General features: G+C 36.0%; 2 protein-coding genes across 2 annotated transcripts; both read right to left on the bottom strand.

Moving 5' to 3' along the window:
* Positions 1–7,914: 7,914 nt before the first annotated feature.
* On the bottom strand, positions 7,915–8,700 carry EAE97_002371 (uncharacterized protein; the record flags this gene model as incomplete). Its single annotated transcript, XM_038872882.1, has 1 exon — positions 7,915–8,700. The coding sequence occupies one exon, from the start codon at positions 8,698–8,700 to the stop codon at positions 7,915–7,917; it is 786 nt and encodes a 261-aa protein (XP_038736088.1).
* A 654-nt stretch (positions 8,701–9,354) lies between these two features.
* On the bottom strand, positions 9,355–10,563 carry EAE97_002370 (uncharacterized protein; the record flags this gene model as incomplete). Its single annotated transcript, XM_038872881.1, has 1 exon — positions 9,355–10,563. The coding sequence occupies one exon, from the start codon at positions 10,561–10,563 to the stop codon at positions 9,355–9,357; it is 1,209 nt and encodes a 402-aa protein (XP_038736087.1).
* Positions 10,564–15,128: the final 4,565 nt, after the last annotated feature.

The raw sequence follows: 15,128 nt of genomic DNA, 5'->3' as shown, positions 1-15,128 counted from the left end.
TCTGACTTCAAATTTGAGTCTTATAGTGGTTCTTCATTGTATTCTGCAAGGAATCCTTCACCCAAAACGAGCTAATAGTGTCGATATGGGTGTAAAAATCGAGGATATTCCTGATTTCCATTGCCAGAAGTATTCCTCATAGCATTGATTAATTCGTGAGCAGTACCGAAGAATCCGAACCTCATTGTATGCTGGATGATGCCGGCCGAAGAAGTTATCGGTTTGGAGAGACGAATAGTACACCTGGCTCGACCATGGCTCCCTTGTGGGTTTAGTTGGAATAGGTGACTGTCGGCAGGTTGGTCGTCTTCAAGATGCTCGTCAACTATGTTCGACCCCAAAGCATGTATTTGCGACAAGCTCTCTGAACAGCGACTGGGTCATTGAATGCTTTTTAATAGAATCACGCCGATATTATAGCGGGTTAATGCCGACGGACATAATTGAAGAGGAATGTTTTGATACTGGGGTAATTTCTCGAAGGAAATGATGAGAATTGAGGTTGAGCGGAGTGTTGAAAGTTGGAAGTAACTTCTCGGGGACGGGATGAGAAGTGAGGTTGAGTGGAGTGTTGAAATCTTGGAAGTAACTTCTCGGTGAAGCGATGAAAGGTTTGCTACGAGGAGCTGAAAGAACTTCTTGGAGAATGCAATGGAGAGTAATACAGTGAGTGTGTGATTTGTCCTAAGTGATGAGGTCTGTATATGATTGACGTTCCTCGTTGACTTGCTCTCAAGTCCGATGGACATAAAGTGTCCTAAGTGATGACGTTTGTATATGATTGAAGTTCCTCGCTGACTTGCTCTCAAGTCCAATGCGGAGGTTGAATACAGGGTATTATCCAGAGATATAGTTGTGGCCTTTGACTGAAGAATATAATTTGCGATGATATCTATGTGCGAAGAGTTTCTTGTTCGTTGAGGAAAGTTGTTGCAGGATATATGGGCTGGCGGACGAATGACGTATACTCCACTCTATAGAATGGCTATGCCACACCAGAACAGTAGATGCCGTAGGAAGTACCCAAGAATGGCCGACTTGTGATTTAATGTTCCATTTGGGCAGGAGTATCTAAACATTTCCGCCTTGGCCGAGTTTTGCAAAACGTGATTCCTCAAGAGATTCTTGGATCATAGTGGACATAGTCACAAGAAATTGCCACGAGGAGAAGTGGTGACTAAGAAATCCATTTGGTAGATGGCTATTAACTAGTTAGTACACAGGCCTGATAATTGTTCGTCATTGAAGAAAAAGGAATAAAACAACACATACTTCCGGATTGTCTATCGTCACACTAGATCTACCACATTGAGGCTGAAGCTCCACGATCTTGACCCGGAGTACAACTTATCGAGCGTTATCGCCCAGGAAGAAACTTCTGCCAGTCTGTCAAGACGATGAAAACCGTGCTCGACAATGCGATGTCGCTAGATCGAGCTCTAACTAACGGTATCCTGACGCGTGGTGAAGAGTTTAAAGCGCTCTAGGAATATCTTCTAGAACGATAAAACAATGGCATAGTCCGATGCTCCAACTAAGGAGGAATTGATGTGGTTCTGAGACAAAGTGCCGGCCACGATTGGCAGAAACCCTGACAGGACGTTCCGGGTCAGAATTTGCACTGAGCCTCCTTTGGGCAGAATTGTGTGAATCGAAGATAGCCAGTACCTCACACGCGACTCATGGAAGAGCCAGCCCTTCAATCGACAATAGGCCTGCTAGTAGTCCCTGTTGACAAGATTAGTCTTGAATCTCAAATGAACAATGTGAGGAATGACAAACTGCATGACTTCTACTTCATAACACCTATCAAGATGTTGATCTTCCACAAGTTGAGAGAATGTTCCACAGAAAACTAAGTGGAATTGTAAATGCTGACTGATAGGGAAAGGTAAATCAAGGTTCTCAATGCAAGTATGAGACTGCGGCTGTTGTCAAAGGTAAAGACTGAGATACAATGTGACTTTTGCGGTCAACAATGACCTTGGAATGATGGAAGATTGGCGTGCCATTCCTTGCGTGAACAGTAAAGATAATTGAAGAAGGACAAAAAAAACTTAAACCTGGGTGATGAAGTGGATTATATAAACCCAAGGTCAGATGTAAGAGTTGAGGCCCCAGCTTATCGCATATTTAAGCGAAATTAGGGTAGCCACTTAATTTCACATATCTTATTTTAAAAATTCAATTATTATTTTAAAATTTATTATTTTCAACTCAAATTCAAAATAGATATTGAATATAATTATAAAAATAATAATTATAAATTTTATTAAAATTAATATATTCTTTAATATTCTAGAATTATTCGAATTAGAATTAATAAAAAGTCCGAAAAATAAATCGCTTCAAATTTAAATATATCATAATCTATTATAAAAAATATAATTGAATTTGATTTAATTAAAAAAACTCAAAAAAAAAAGTTTATTAAAAGTTTATAATAATTATTAAAGAAATTTATCAAATTATAAAAATAATTACTAAAGATTAAAACCAAATTTTTTTTTTAAACAAATTAAAAATATATTTGATATTAAAACTTTAATATATATAATTCAAAAAAATTATATTGATATAAGTATAAAAAATATATAATATATTCTAAACCTTTTATCTCAAAAATATAAGCAAAAAAAAGATTAGATTTTATATATAAATATTACTAATAGGAAACTAATAATATTATTATTATTAAATCAAAAAGAGGGAATTAAAAGCTAATTATATAATTAAATAAAAGTATTTTCGAATTAGAAAAACAAATAGAATATAGATTACTAAATAAATTGATAAAAAAAATATATTAATTATATTAAATTAATATATCAATTAAAAAGAATATTAATAATAATATAGGATATAATCAATTAGAATTATAAATCTCTATTGATTTTTTTGAAAAAATTTGAGGATAATAAAAGTATTATCTTTAAAATATATATACAATAAGTCCTTGAATTTATTATATTTTTATTATTCAATAAACTAAAACCTAAATATATATTTATAAAGAATAATTCTAAGGTATATTCCGAATATACCTATAAAGCTTAATTAAAGTATAATATATAAAGCTTTAATTAATCATTTTTCTCTTCGAATCTTAATTCAATTGAAAAAGTATAGCAATAAATGAAAAAGGAATTAAAAAAGTTATTATTTGTATCTACTTCTATAAAGGAATTGAAATATGAATTATAAGTTCTTTAGAATAAAATGAATCCCTTAGATTTCAGGCTATATACTGAGAGATTAACTTGCAAAATTGAAGATATAATTAAAATATAAGGATTAACTATTATTTATTAATATAATACTCAAGTTTTATAAGATTATATTATACGGTTGATTTATTATTAAATTTTAAAAAATTAGACCGAAAAATGGGTGGTGTGCGATAAGCCGGGGCCTCAACTCTTACTTCTCGCTGAGCATCTGAGTGCCGTTTGTAGCCACGGCATTTTCCTACTTACACAAGAAGGATGCACTTCAACTTTTTGGATGGTGTAACATTGTACAGTACGAAGATACGTATCTCGTGTAACCTCACGAGGCAAAAATGCCGCGTATAATTTGAAAATCTGTTGTCAAATGCGAGGAGGTGACTACTTTGGGATTTCAATACATAATCCCGATGCTATGATCCGTGAATTAAAAATCCTCATCTCAAACTTGCTCAGAGATTTGTCGAGACAGACGGTGTGGTATGACAAAGTAAGGCTTTACTGGGGTCTTGAATGTAGACAAACAAAAGAATGTAACATATACGATGAGCCGGATGTCTATGTGGCGGGGTAATAACTGCTGTAATACCTGAACTCATTTTTTCTCTTGATTTGAGTCTTGATTTAATGACGTGTCATGGTTTTCAAGGCTGGTAATCTATATCTTACCATGAAAAAGCCATTTCCGTTGAGGGGCTCGACTAATCCGGCGACATACGCGAAACTCTTTCACGCGTCTTCCCGTGCCCCTACATTCACAACCAAGTCCGGTGCAAATTAGTCAGAGTATACTTTCCATTTTGAAAGCTCGTGGAACGTGAACTCATGACCCATATTCCAGTTGACTCATCCGATTCGATCCTCTTCCCACATACCGCATGCCGGCAACGCGTAATCAAGTGATTACGACTTCGGTGAGCTAGGCATCAATAGCCACTCTCTCTTGAGAGGCGTATGTATCCGTGTGACGGTCCGAATACTGGTATTCATTAATCTAAGAATGATTAAAAAACCCCATTTGTAGCCTCACGTCTACTTGGACGGCTTCTTGCCGATTCGAAGATTTTTCCTGGTTTTGATTCATACTCGGTATGTAAGATCGACTTATTTGGTCTCGGTAAAGCCGGGGGGGGGGGGGGTTTCTTTTACCGGGTGGACTTGGATGCCCGTTTGTTGTATCATAGTAAATTGTAGTAAGTTGCTAAGGAATGAAGATCACGCCACTTAGTGTGATGTAGCTCTCAAACACGTGATATGCTAGTGACATCGATTTTGTCACAAGTCCAGTTTATCCAATTTGATTGATTATGTCATGTTGAACTTATGATTACGCATCTTTCTCTCAATGGAATATCTAAATGCCTAGCAGTAACAGTTATACGTTCAAAAGGCAATTTCGGCTTTGTGTACTTTGCGACTGAAGTACTAGCCCTCCCCTGGAAGATTTACACAGTTGGGGCTCTTAAGTTTATGGAACAAGCTAAGTAACCGATTTCCCTACTATGTGCACGTCCCTGCTATATGCACGATCTTGATCACCCATTTTGAATCACTTTAAAAATTAATAACAATTCCAATTTATAAGATAAAGAGCTAGCAATTTAATTGATAAATAACAAGATATAATATTATCTAAAAATATAATAAAATCTTTAGATTTTGAATTTTAATAAAACTCATAATGCTTACTTTCTATTAAATCACAATATAATCTCTTTCTTCTTTTCCTTCAAATTATTAGTTTTTATAATATTAAAGAGCTCTATAATCTTTATTAATATTAGATTTATAATAAAAAAAGCTTTGGAAAACTTTTTATTTCTTTTGATTAAAGATTTCATTAATTTTAGAATCTTTTTAATCTTCTTTTTTATATTATATATAATCTAATAATTAATCTCCCTTTATAATACTCTCTCTTTTATTTCAATCTTCTTTTATTTCTTTTTAACTTTTTTTTCAGCTTTGATTTAAAGCTTAGCTTTCTTTTTTTATTCCTTTTTAAATATTTTAATTTTAATAATAATAAAGAATAATTATAAAAACATATTATTCCCCTCCTTTCCAATAAGATTTAAATATTTTGAATAAACTCTTTTTCTTTTTTCAAACTTTAAAATCTTTTTTAAACCTTTAGATTTATATTTTTATATAAAAGTTTCAGTTTTTAATATAATTATAATTTTAAAAAGCTTTAAAGTAATTTTATAAATAAAAGTATAATAAAATTCTAATTTCATTTTATATATTGTTTTTGATATATACAGTATAATAAGAATATCCCTATAAATTTAAATAATATACATAATATAGAAAAAGCCTTTATAAACAATATACTTACCTATAAAACTTTTATTTATAGAATATAATATTCATTTTTTTGGAAGAAATTCTAAGATATTCTATGCTTATAAAATAAATTCCTCAACTCTTTTTAAATATATTTCAAAATATATATTTATTACTATTATACTTGTCCTTCCTGTTTATTATATATTAACTTATTTAATAATATACTTCTAATTTATTAAAAAGAATATTAAAGATTCTAATATCAAAAGGTTATACTTAGATATCTAAAATCAGGGGACGACTTAAAATACTAATCCTTTAATTTATTATATTTTAAAAGAAATTCCATATTAATATAATTAGAATAATTATTAATAATAAATAAAATAATATTTTTCATCTACTTTTTGATATACTACTAGAATCAAAAATATATTTATTAAAACTAATAAAGACTAAAAGCATTTAATAATTACTTATTATTTGAGATTCCAAAATAAGTTTTATTCTTTTTTCTTATATCCTAAATCTATATATTTTATAGATTCTCTAAATCTTCTTATAAATAAAAATGAGAAAAAGAATTATTCTATTAATATATATAGTTATTAATAAAATAATAAACTTTTTTAATTTATTTTATTTAGCTTTTATTATTCTTTTTATAATCCTTTTTATACTAATTATAAAGCCTTTTTTATTCTAATTATATATATTTTTCAATTATATATCATATTTTATAATTACTTTTATCAATTAAATTAAAAAAAGAAGAATATTAGTAAAAGTATTTTAAATAATAAAAATCAACAATAATAGAAAATAATTTAAACTAAATTATAAAAATAATTAAATATAATAATATTATCAGCTTTTATATGCAAATTATTAATATAACAAAAATACTAATTTTTAAAATATATTAAATATCTCTTAACAAAATTACTAATCCAATTCTTTTCTATTTCTTTATCTAGAATCTCTTCTGCAAGATTTCTGATTATATAGTTTATAAAAAAAATAAATCTTTATATTAACTTATTAATTTGATTAATTAAAACTTCCTTTTGATTACTAAAAAACACTTATTTTATATTAAAAAGAAATTATTTTTTCGAAATGATTTTATTTTTATATTACTGGGAGAATATAGATTAATCAATTTTAAAGAAATTAATTATCTAAATATATTTAGAAGCTTAAACCTCTTTCAAATAATCTAATACAAGCTCTATACAAGCCTCTAAAAGCATATTATTAATGTTTGAAGCCATAATATTGATATTTTCAAAGTCGTGCACGTAGTAGGGACGTGCACATAGTGGAGAAATCGGTTATGGAAAGTTCCTAATTTTTGAAGCCTTAGGGAAAAAAATCATTATGCCAAGATTCTCAGATGAGTTCTTGGTATTCCGGATAATAACATGTGTACACCCCAAATCTGAACCATATATTTTACTCTTGTCACATGATGACATGTTATGATCTACACCCCTGGGGGCTGTCATTACGGCAGGGGGGGGAAGTGAGCTCTGAAGCAACGTGTACGATAGACACTAGAATCTATGTCTCCTTTCACCACCACAAACATTACTACCAGATGTTACTACGACGAAATGGCATGTGGGATAGGTGTGACTTGAACTCAAAAGTCATCTGTGCAGGACCGGAAAAGTCACTTGGTGTGTGTTGTAGAGCCTGTGCGAGACTCATATTGCCGAGGTTCTTGCATTTGTATGCCATGAGAGGCTATGTGTTTGCGATTAGGCCGTTGTATCGTATTGAGGTTAAAGCAACACGCAGTCCAAATGGTTTCATATAATGATGTAAAATCACTTGTTTTGGGGGCCCTTCGGTGCTGGGGGGGTAGAAAGAGGGAGAGGGGAAAGGTATTCCGAGAGGACAAAACTTGTCCAGTGCACCCAAGAACATATGGTTTACTATCGAAGAAAACAAATATGTAATTCATTTAGGTATACAAAGACTGCCGAAAAGCCCTTGAAATATCGACTTTCTCCTAGGCTTCCAAGCACACCTGCCTATGTTGCGAAAAATTCAATAATTTGTATTCTGATGATTCTTGAATATTCACGTTGAGTTGTTCCATCTAAGCTTGAACAATGAGCCCTGATTGCCCAGTTTAAACTTGAGCAATGAAGTCTCAAGTCTTTTCTCTATCTCGAACATTGAGCCTTTATTATCCTAATTGAAGTTGAACAACGAAGCCTCAAATTCCCATTCTATTCTGAACATTGAAGTCTGGTTGACTAATCCAAGCCCATTCTCATCCTGCGCAAGATTTACGTCATGAATGATATTCTGGTAAGGGTGCTAACAGCTACTTTGAAGTTGAATGGCCCTCATTCTCATCCTCTGATGGGAACTCTGTCTCTGCTCACTCCAAAAAATGATTGGAATGCTCGAACGGAAAATCATAGTCAAGCTTCTTCAATCTGTATCTCATTACCAGTCCAATAGCACCCTCTTCATCCTGGTTCCACTTTCTCCTGCCCCATTGTTTGTTCGTCTCCCCAGATTCTCGGAAAATGCAATGCACGAAGTCCAGCATGACAACACGATACTTATCCTGCGTAGGTTGCCTCGTGATCATGATGTTTGAAGGCCTCACATCCTCGTTCAGAATTGAGTAGTCGTCAAGAAGCCGTATAACTCGCACTGCCTCGTTGCAAATATCACCCCAGGACTCCTTTGGCGCTTTGGTTGGCAGGTCTGATAGTGTATACTCATCGATGAGCTCTATCAGAACACCTTTTACCTCAAAGAACTTGGTAACCTTGTCTAGAACTGTGTCCAGTGCCGCGGTTGCTTGCAATGTGAATTGTGCCAACAGTTGTGGGATCTCTTTGCCCTGCAAATTTTCCAGTCTTTGATACACAGTCGACTCAGCCTCATACATATCAAGACACAGATCGTAAAGATAAGCTCCGTTTTGCCTCATGTTCCAGCCTTCCTCGGGTTCCTCAAAGTCCTCATCGTTTCTCAGTCGATCTACGAACTGTGAAGCATCACCACTCTCAACACATTCAACAAACGCGGTCTCTTTAGCAACAGTTGACGAGCCAACCCTGTAATCCAATCGGAGTTGAGACGCGAATCGTCGGTCAAAAACTTTGAGCGCGGCCCGTTTATTGTCAGGCTGATTCAGTAACTCCACTTCCATGACACAGGAGTGTGTTGGTGGCTCGAAAAATCTGATTATCTTGCAAGAAACAGTATCTCTATCGGATTCTTTATCTGAGCTGCTTTCTGATTGCAGCTCCAAGATCGTTCCCTCGGTATAGATGTGCCTCGATGTTTGTTAGCTAGCAAGAATATTCGTCGCGTAGCGTTGACTCACTCTATGTCTTTGTCCATCTTTGACAATGTACTTGACCCGTTAAGTATGTTATTTCGAAACTTATGTTACAGATAGTTGTATCGATTGAAGAAATGAAAGTTTGTTTCCAATTTTAATAGACAGTCCGCCATGAATAAAGGGATTAGGGAGGCAGTGAATGAGCATGATGGGCTGATCAAATTGCCGCTTTAACGGTTATGTGTGGACCCTTTAAGGAATTTGTTCGAGGTGAATTTGATGATAAATTCATCACCGCAAAATTATAAAAGCCAGCAAGAATATTCGAAGTGTGCTGAGCAACAGTCAGTCCATTTCGAAGGAACCCTTGTACCATGTCCCTCGGCACGGCTTAAACACAAATGCATAGAGGTAAAAGCAGAAGTGCCACCATTTCAGGATGAACTATTTTCACACCCACAATGTTATCTTTACTTACGAAACAATTCAAACCCATCGGTAGTGTTATGAATCTGGGAATTAAGATTCGTCTATGTCAAGCTGCCAATCATAGTCTCCCTTACCACTCTTCCAATTTCCCATACTTCTCCGATTTCTCCTTTGGAGCCTTTTCCTCATCCCTCCAGGATACTCATTTTGAGTCGTTCTTTGAACTTTGTCGAATTCATTGTTGCTATCATTCATTTCTAACAAGCAAAGTTGCACATCTTCATCCTCAGTCAAGTCGAGCTTCTTTGCCAACTTACTGATGACTTGTGCTGATGAACTCGAGGATCGCTTCAAGATCGGAACTGCATCGAAGAATACTTGTTTCAAGGACTTTTGATAGTCAGGAACCAGCTCATCATTCCCACAATCACTAACAAGACCACGTATTCCATATACGAAATCTCGAGGCTCTGTGGCAATGAAACTATCCAAACATATGTCCATACACTGGCCCAGTCGGAAGAGTTGTCCTCTTTGTGCCCAGTATCTAAACATAGTGATATGTCGCACCGCCAAAGTTTCTTTCACTGTATTGTTCCAAGTATCTCCATGATCTCTAGATCTCGCCAAATTCTTTAAGCCTTCGTCGAATATATCACCAGGGACATTCTTACTACCACAGCATACTAGATATTCTCGACCGAGGCATATTTCTTGCATCATCCAGACTCGGTGCCAGTATGATCTTTGACACAAGGCCAGGAGTGCTGCGCGCCAATCCTTACGATCTCGATGTCGTGATTCGGCAATTTGTCTTTCCCCTACACGGGCACTTTCCATCGTATTCAGGATCTCTATTGCAAGATCACTATCATCTTTCGCAGGACCTAGCCAGAGAATGACTCTTTGTGCTTTCTTGTAAATTGTTTGCATGATGTGCACCTGACGATTTCTTTCCAGATGATCGGATTGATTGATACATAGAGCATCAATCCAAATATACCGATCTTTATCAACAAACCTTAATTCCATGAGGGCATCGTATAGGTTCTTTCGAATTCGAAATTCGCAATCATCCACAAGAATTAATGGGTCATCGCTACTGGCTACTTTCCACTCATATGACAACGCTTCATATTTTATCGTACCCGAGGGATCTTTCAGGTCTATGTGGAGGATCGAACTTTTAATGTGAGAATCGCCAGAACCCCCACTAAGAATGAAAATTCGGATTGCAGTTGTTTTGTCGATATCTAGAGGCTCATATTCAAATGTTGAAATGGACTGTTCTTCGGTCATCATGAAATGTCTTATCTGACTCAGAGAATTCATATTATAAGTGGAATAGAATAATTGATGAGCCAAGCAACTCCAAATTCACATGTGTTATTTCTTATCGCTAAATCAGGATACACTAATGCACGTGTATTTCTGTAGCTATTCGCCAATCAACTGTTTCCGGAATTTTATCAAATGGGCAGGGGGCAAATCGGTCTAGAACAACCTTATCTTTCCACTTCACCTCGAACATTAAAGATTTGCCGCATAAAGGTTTGACGTTCAAGATCTCATAATCCCAAGTCAAGAAGTTGGCTGTTCCCCAATCTATTCTGGTGATTTTTGAAGTAATTCTCAATTTGCATCGATGTATCATTTTATCGGTTTTCCCTGTTCAACAAGTACGTACGCTTGCTCACTCGTCAAGATTCACGAGGAATTCTGCTATAAAGTACCAGATGTGGTGATCTGGGCTTTCGAATAAATAAATATACTGTTCACCCAATCTTCCCCCACTCATGGTCTTTTCCTCTCAAAGGTAAGCGAGCAAGCAATTGCGAGCAGGTAACGGAGGGCAAGCTTTTTCACTATGACTTTCCAGAAGAATATATATTTTTCCTTCGACAACACCCATACTCGAATAATTGGCAGTTACCAACATGGCAAGCGATTGTGAGATTACAGCTTTTGATGTTTTGCGGACATGGACTTTCGATCACCTAAAAATCCTTATGGTGAGTGACGTATATTCGCTTTGTCTTTCTACCTAGTTAATCTACATATGTCGGCATTAGTTACTTTCGTATGAATTTATCATTTCCTTCTATTCAGTCAGGCCGCTAATTAGTTCGCATCGAAATCCCACAAATATTTCGCTTCCACAATTGCTTTGCGACAAACATCTACAGAAAAAACTCAGCAGTTTGTATCATTCATTTACTCAATCTAATCTAGATTGAAGCAACCGACCTCGAGGCTGAATCTATAATGCGAAACGCACGAATCGAAGTAAAGGATGGATATGTGCATCATCCAGAAGAAATTATCTCTAACTCTGGTAGAATTTTCGATTTGGATAGAGTGATAGTATCATATTGTTATAAAGTTTGTCTTTCTAAGAAATTCCATGGTATCGCTCGTCTCGTCATCTTTCTCAGCTATTCCTTTGTGCTCGTTTGGCATTGAATATGACATTGCGGTTGAACGAAGTTTTCTTTGAATATTGCTGTACGTCTCGATTTCTGGACGAACATATCATACAAATTGTCTATCGTCTGCATTTCGAAATCTCTCGAGATGTTACCAAGTGCGTATTATTATGAACACTCTTCTAACACCTGATATATGATAATCAATCATAGCTTCAGCAAGCTTATGATTTAGGTTTCTCGTACTATTATTCTAGATTCTCTTCCTTTCTTGCCTGGTAAATCCAAGACGCAATGGTATAATGATAGCTTTCTTGCAAGAATTGTGCCCTCCACCCATTGCATGTAATGAGTGATGTATTTTCATAGAATCATGAATCGTCTTCTCAATTTCTGGATTTATATAGAGCGAGCCCTCAGCCGCGATAATCAACCGCTATGTGTGTCGATATTGATTGCTCTCTGTTCACTTTTGCATCACGTTACTCTCTCTCGATTCCATGAGAACTCTTGCTTCTGTCTGGTTCTATCGAGTATAGGGCTAGTACCGTGTCGTGCGATAGAGGCAGGAGGTGTTCGTCTTAGATTCGCGACGTTCTGAGGCTTGGAGATACGGCTCTGCATGTCTATAATCATAGTCAATAATTGTCTCTACGGCTTTCGGTTGAGTTCTCTTGCTTCTTTGATTATTGCATTCAGTGCCATTAACTTCAATATTCATGGTTCAGACTTTAGAGACTTTGAGTCATGAATCAATACCGGCGTTATTCTCAATTGTCCCGTCTACAGAGCGGCGAAATCAAATCATGAGAAGGTTCGAAAGCGTGTGGCATGTCGCAGATGAATAATTAGTTTCATTACATACTTCAATCTTGAGGTTGCCAATTGCTTAAGGATATGAGTTAACTTCACAACTTAAATTGTATGCTAATCAGCACTGAACATTTTGAAGCGTACTTTGTATTTGATAAGTAGAATCGAGTGTAAAACATTACAAGGCAATTGTTTTTGTATCCGCGGTCCCTCTAAAAGATGGAGGAAGGTGAGTTATTAACATCTCGTTAATGAGGAAAGTGCAATTATGCCATATCTCGTCACTCCTGTGTACCTGCCAATTGTCTGAGCTTCTTACCCCATTTCCGTAACTACTCGCAATGACATGCTGTATTTCAATGCTCAACATACTTGACATGGATTCACATTGACCTTTTCATTTGGCGTATTCTCGTGGGAATAACTCAACATGTGATCTAGTATCCCCTTCTACTACATGTCTAGAGATATGTTCGATTTCTACCAAGCACGTCTCCAAAGCATCTTTACGGTCAATCCAGACTGCAACTTATTTGTAATAAATCGAGTAGCGTTGCAGTGAAAACTTCCATTCTACCCTCAGTAACCAATTCTTTCACTTGAAGTATCTTTTCAAGAGGATTTGTCTAATTCAACCATACGGGCATTCTCGTTAACCAATCCTATCACTTGAAATATATCATTACATTTTCTAGGGAGCATTTTAGATAATACCATCTATTATAGTACACTTCCGCATTTTTAAAGGGCCATTAGCTGGATTTTGAAGCCGCAAGATTCCGAAATGCCCCTCATGCAGTACACTTTAACCAATTTTGGCCATATATGTCCTGTTTGCTCAAAATTCGAGAATCGCACTAAAAGGTTTAAAAGAATTATTTTGCCTATAAGTATCACCATTCTCCCCCTCTCTCGGACCCTTTTCTTCTTCTTCAGTATGCGAGTTTACTTGGGGTCAGCTTTGCCTGATAGGGGGTGGTGGCCCAAGTACACTTCAGCATGCTCAACGTAAGTGTCAGCTCCAACCACCAACGAGTTAATTTTTTTCTAGAATTTCGATCCCGATCGAGGACGACCGCGATGATATGGAAGGGAGGATAAAGGTTGGGCGGGTGAACATGGCCTCACATCGTACAGGCAGGAGACGGGCTTGTCTCTGCAGGTCAAATGCGATGTGGGTGGGAGGCATTGTTTCTCTGGCTTTTTAGCTGGGATTCGAAGCCTATGATACAATTCAGACGACCGGCACATCTGGCCTTGTGCTACTGTGTGAAATCTAGTAGGAAACATCGAGGGAACTTGGGTTTCAGTGTAGATCATTCTTGTATAATTTAATTGATATGTTCAGAATCTTGCTACGACCTTTATGTGACTGAACTAACCTATTTTAAGTAAATTGTTGCTGAATATATGTCACTTGCCAGTAGCTTCACGGAAGTTTCGGGAACTCGGAAGTCTAATTAAAATAGAGTCCTACTCGAGACAAGCCACAGGTAGCAATCGAAAACTTGATATTCAAAAAATCTCCAGGATCACTGTATTTCATATGCTGTAGCTCAATGAACGTCATTCAACCCTGGTGAGGACATCAAGAGTGTTGGCTTCTGATTGAAGCAGTGGTAGAGTATAGTCATGAAGTCAAATCACTCTTTTGCAGAAGCATCGAGTACAGATACATGAACTAGCCACGTACTTAGCATTTTCGCGAATGATGTACATTAGTCAATAGATTAAACATTTCTCAGGCGGAGGGATGCTCCCTGTAACATTAACAAGAGACCTTATAGATACTGTAAATTTTAGATACTCAAGTCTGTTGAATTCTGCCAGTGCTTAGTTCATTGACTATCTAAAGGGTGCAGTGATGATAATACAAAGTTGCGAGTCGATGAAGTTCCTTCAAAAATGAAATTCTCGCTAAACTTTATTTTAAGGTTTTAGGGGTAACGTGGGGCAATTTTAGCGATGGAGTAGGTGCAGGTCGCATCAACTAGGTCTAGCCTTTTGAATAAATGACACATCATTGTGAAAGAATGTGAATATATGAGTCAAAGTAAACAAAGATTTGTCTAGCTAGTACATATCATTTGCGACTAGTACATGATGTTCCAGTAAATCAAATGATAATGATACAACTAAATATGAGTCGGATATCATGAGAGCGATACAGCTGCAAGTTTTCAGGCATTATTATTGCACATAGAAGAAGTTTCTCTACATATTCATAGTTCGATTACCGTCGGTCTGCCTCCTCGTGACACAGCACATCAAGGTCACCAACTAGAACCTCTCAAAGTTCATCAGAGCACAGACCACCATTAACATATCGTCCTCGATCACCTGAACAGAAAGTCCAAATGCTGACAGTTTACGCTTATAAACCATTTTGTTTCTGAACACCGATCATGCAGTCATCCCGAAATTCTTGATGAATAACTCCTTATCCGAACTCCGGCCCGCTGATAATTACCGCCCAGATATTAAGAAATACAATTGTCAGCAACGAATGTCTTCTTCATGATTTCGTAGCTTATAAGAACGGATCAAGCTGTCACAACTCCCACAATTTATCTTCAGAGTTGTTAATCTTCATTCTCAGTTTTTTTTATCTTACCCCCACCCAAA

The sequence above is a fragment of the Botrytis byssoidea genome (assembly GCF_014898295.1).
Source record: "Botrytis byssoidea strain MUCL 94 chromosome Unknown BBYS_004, whole genome shotgun sequence".
Classification (NCBI taxonomy): Eukaryota; Fungi; Ascomycota; class Leotiomycetes; order Helotiales; family Sclerotiniaceae; genus Botrytis; species Botrytis byssoidea.
The sequence above is the reverse complement of the archived record's forward strand: the minus strand, read 5'-3'. Positions and strand labels throughout refer to the sequence as shown.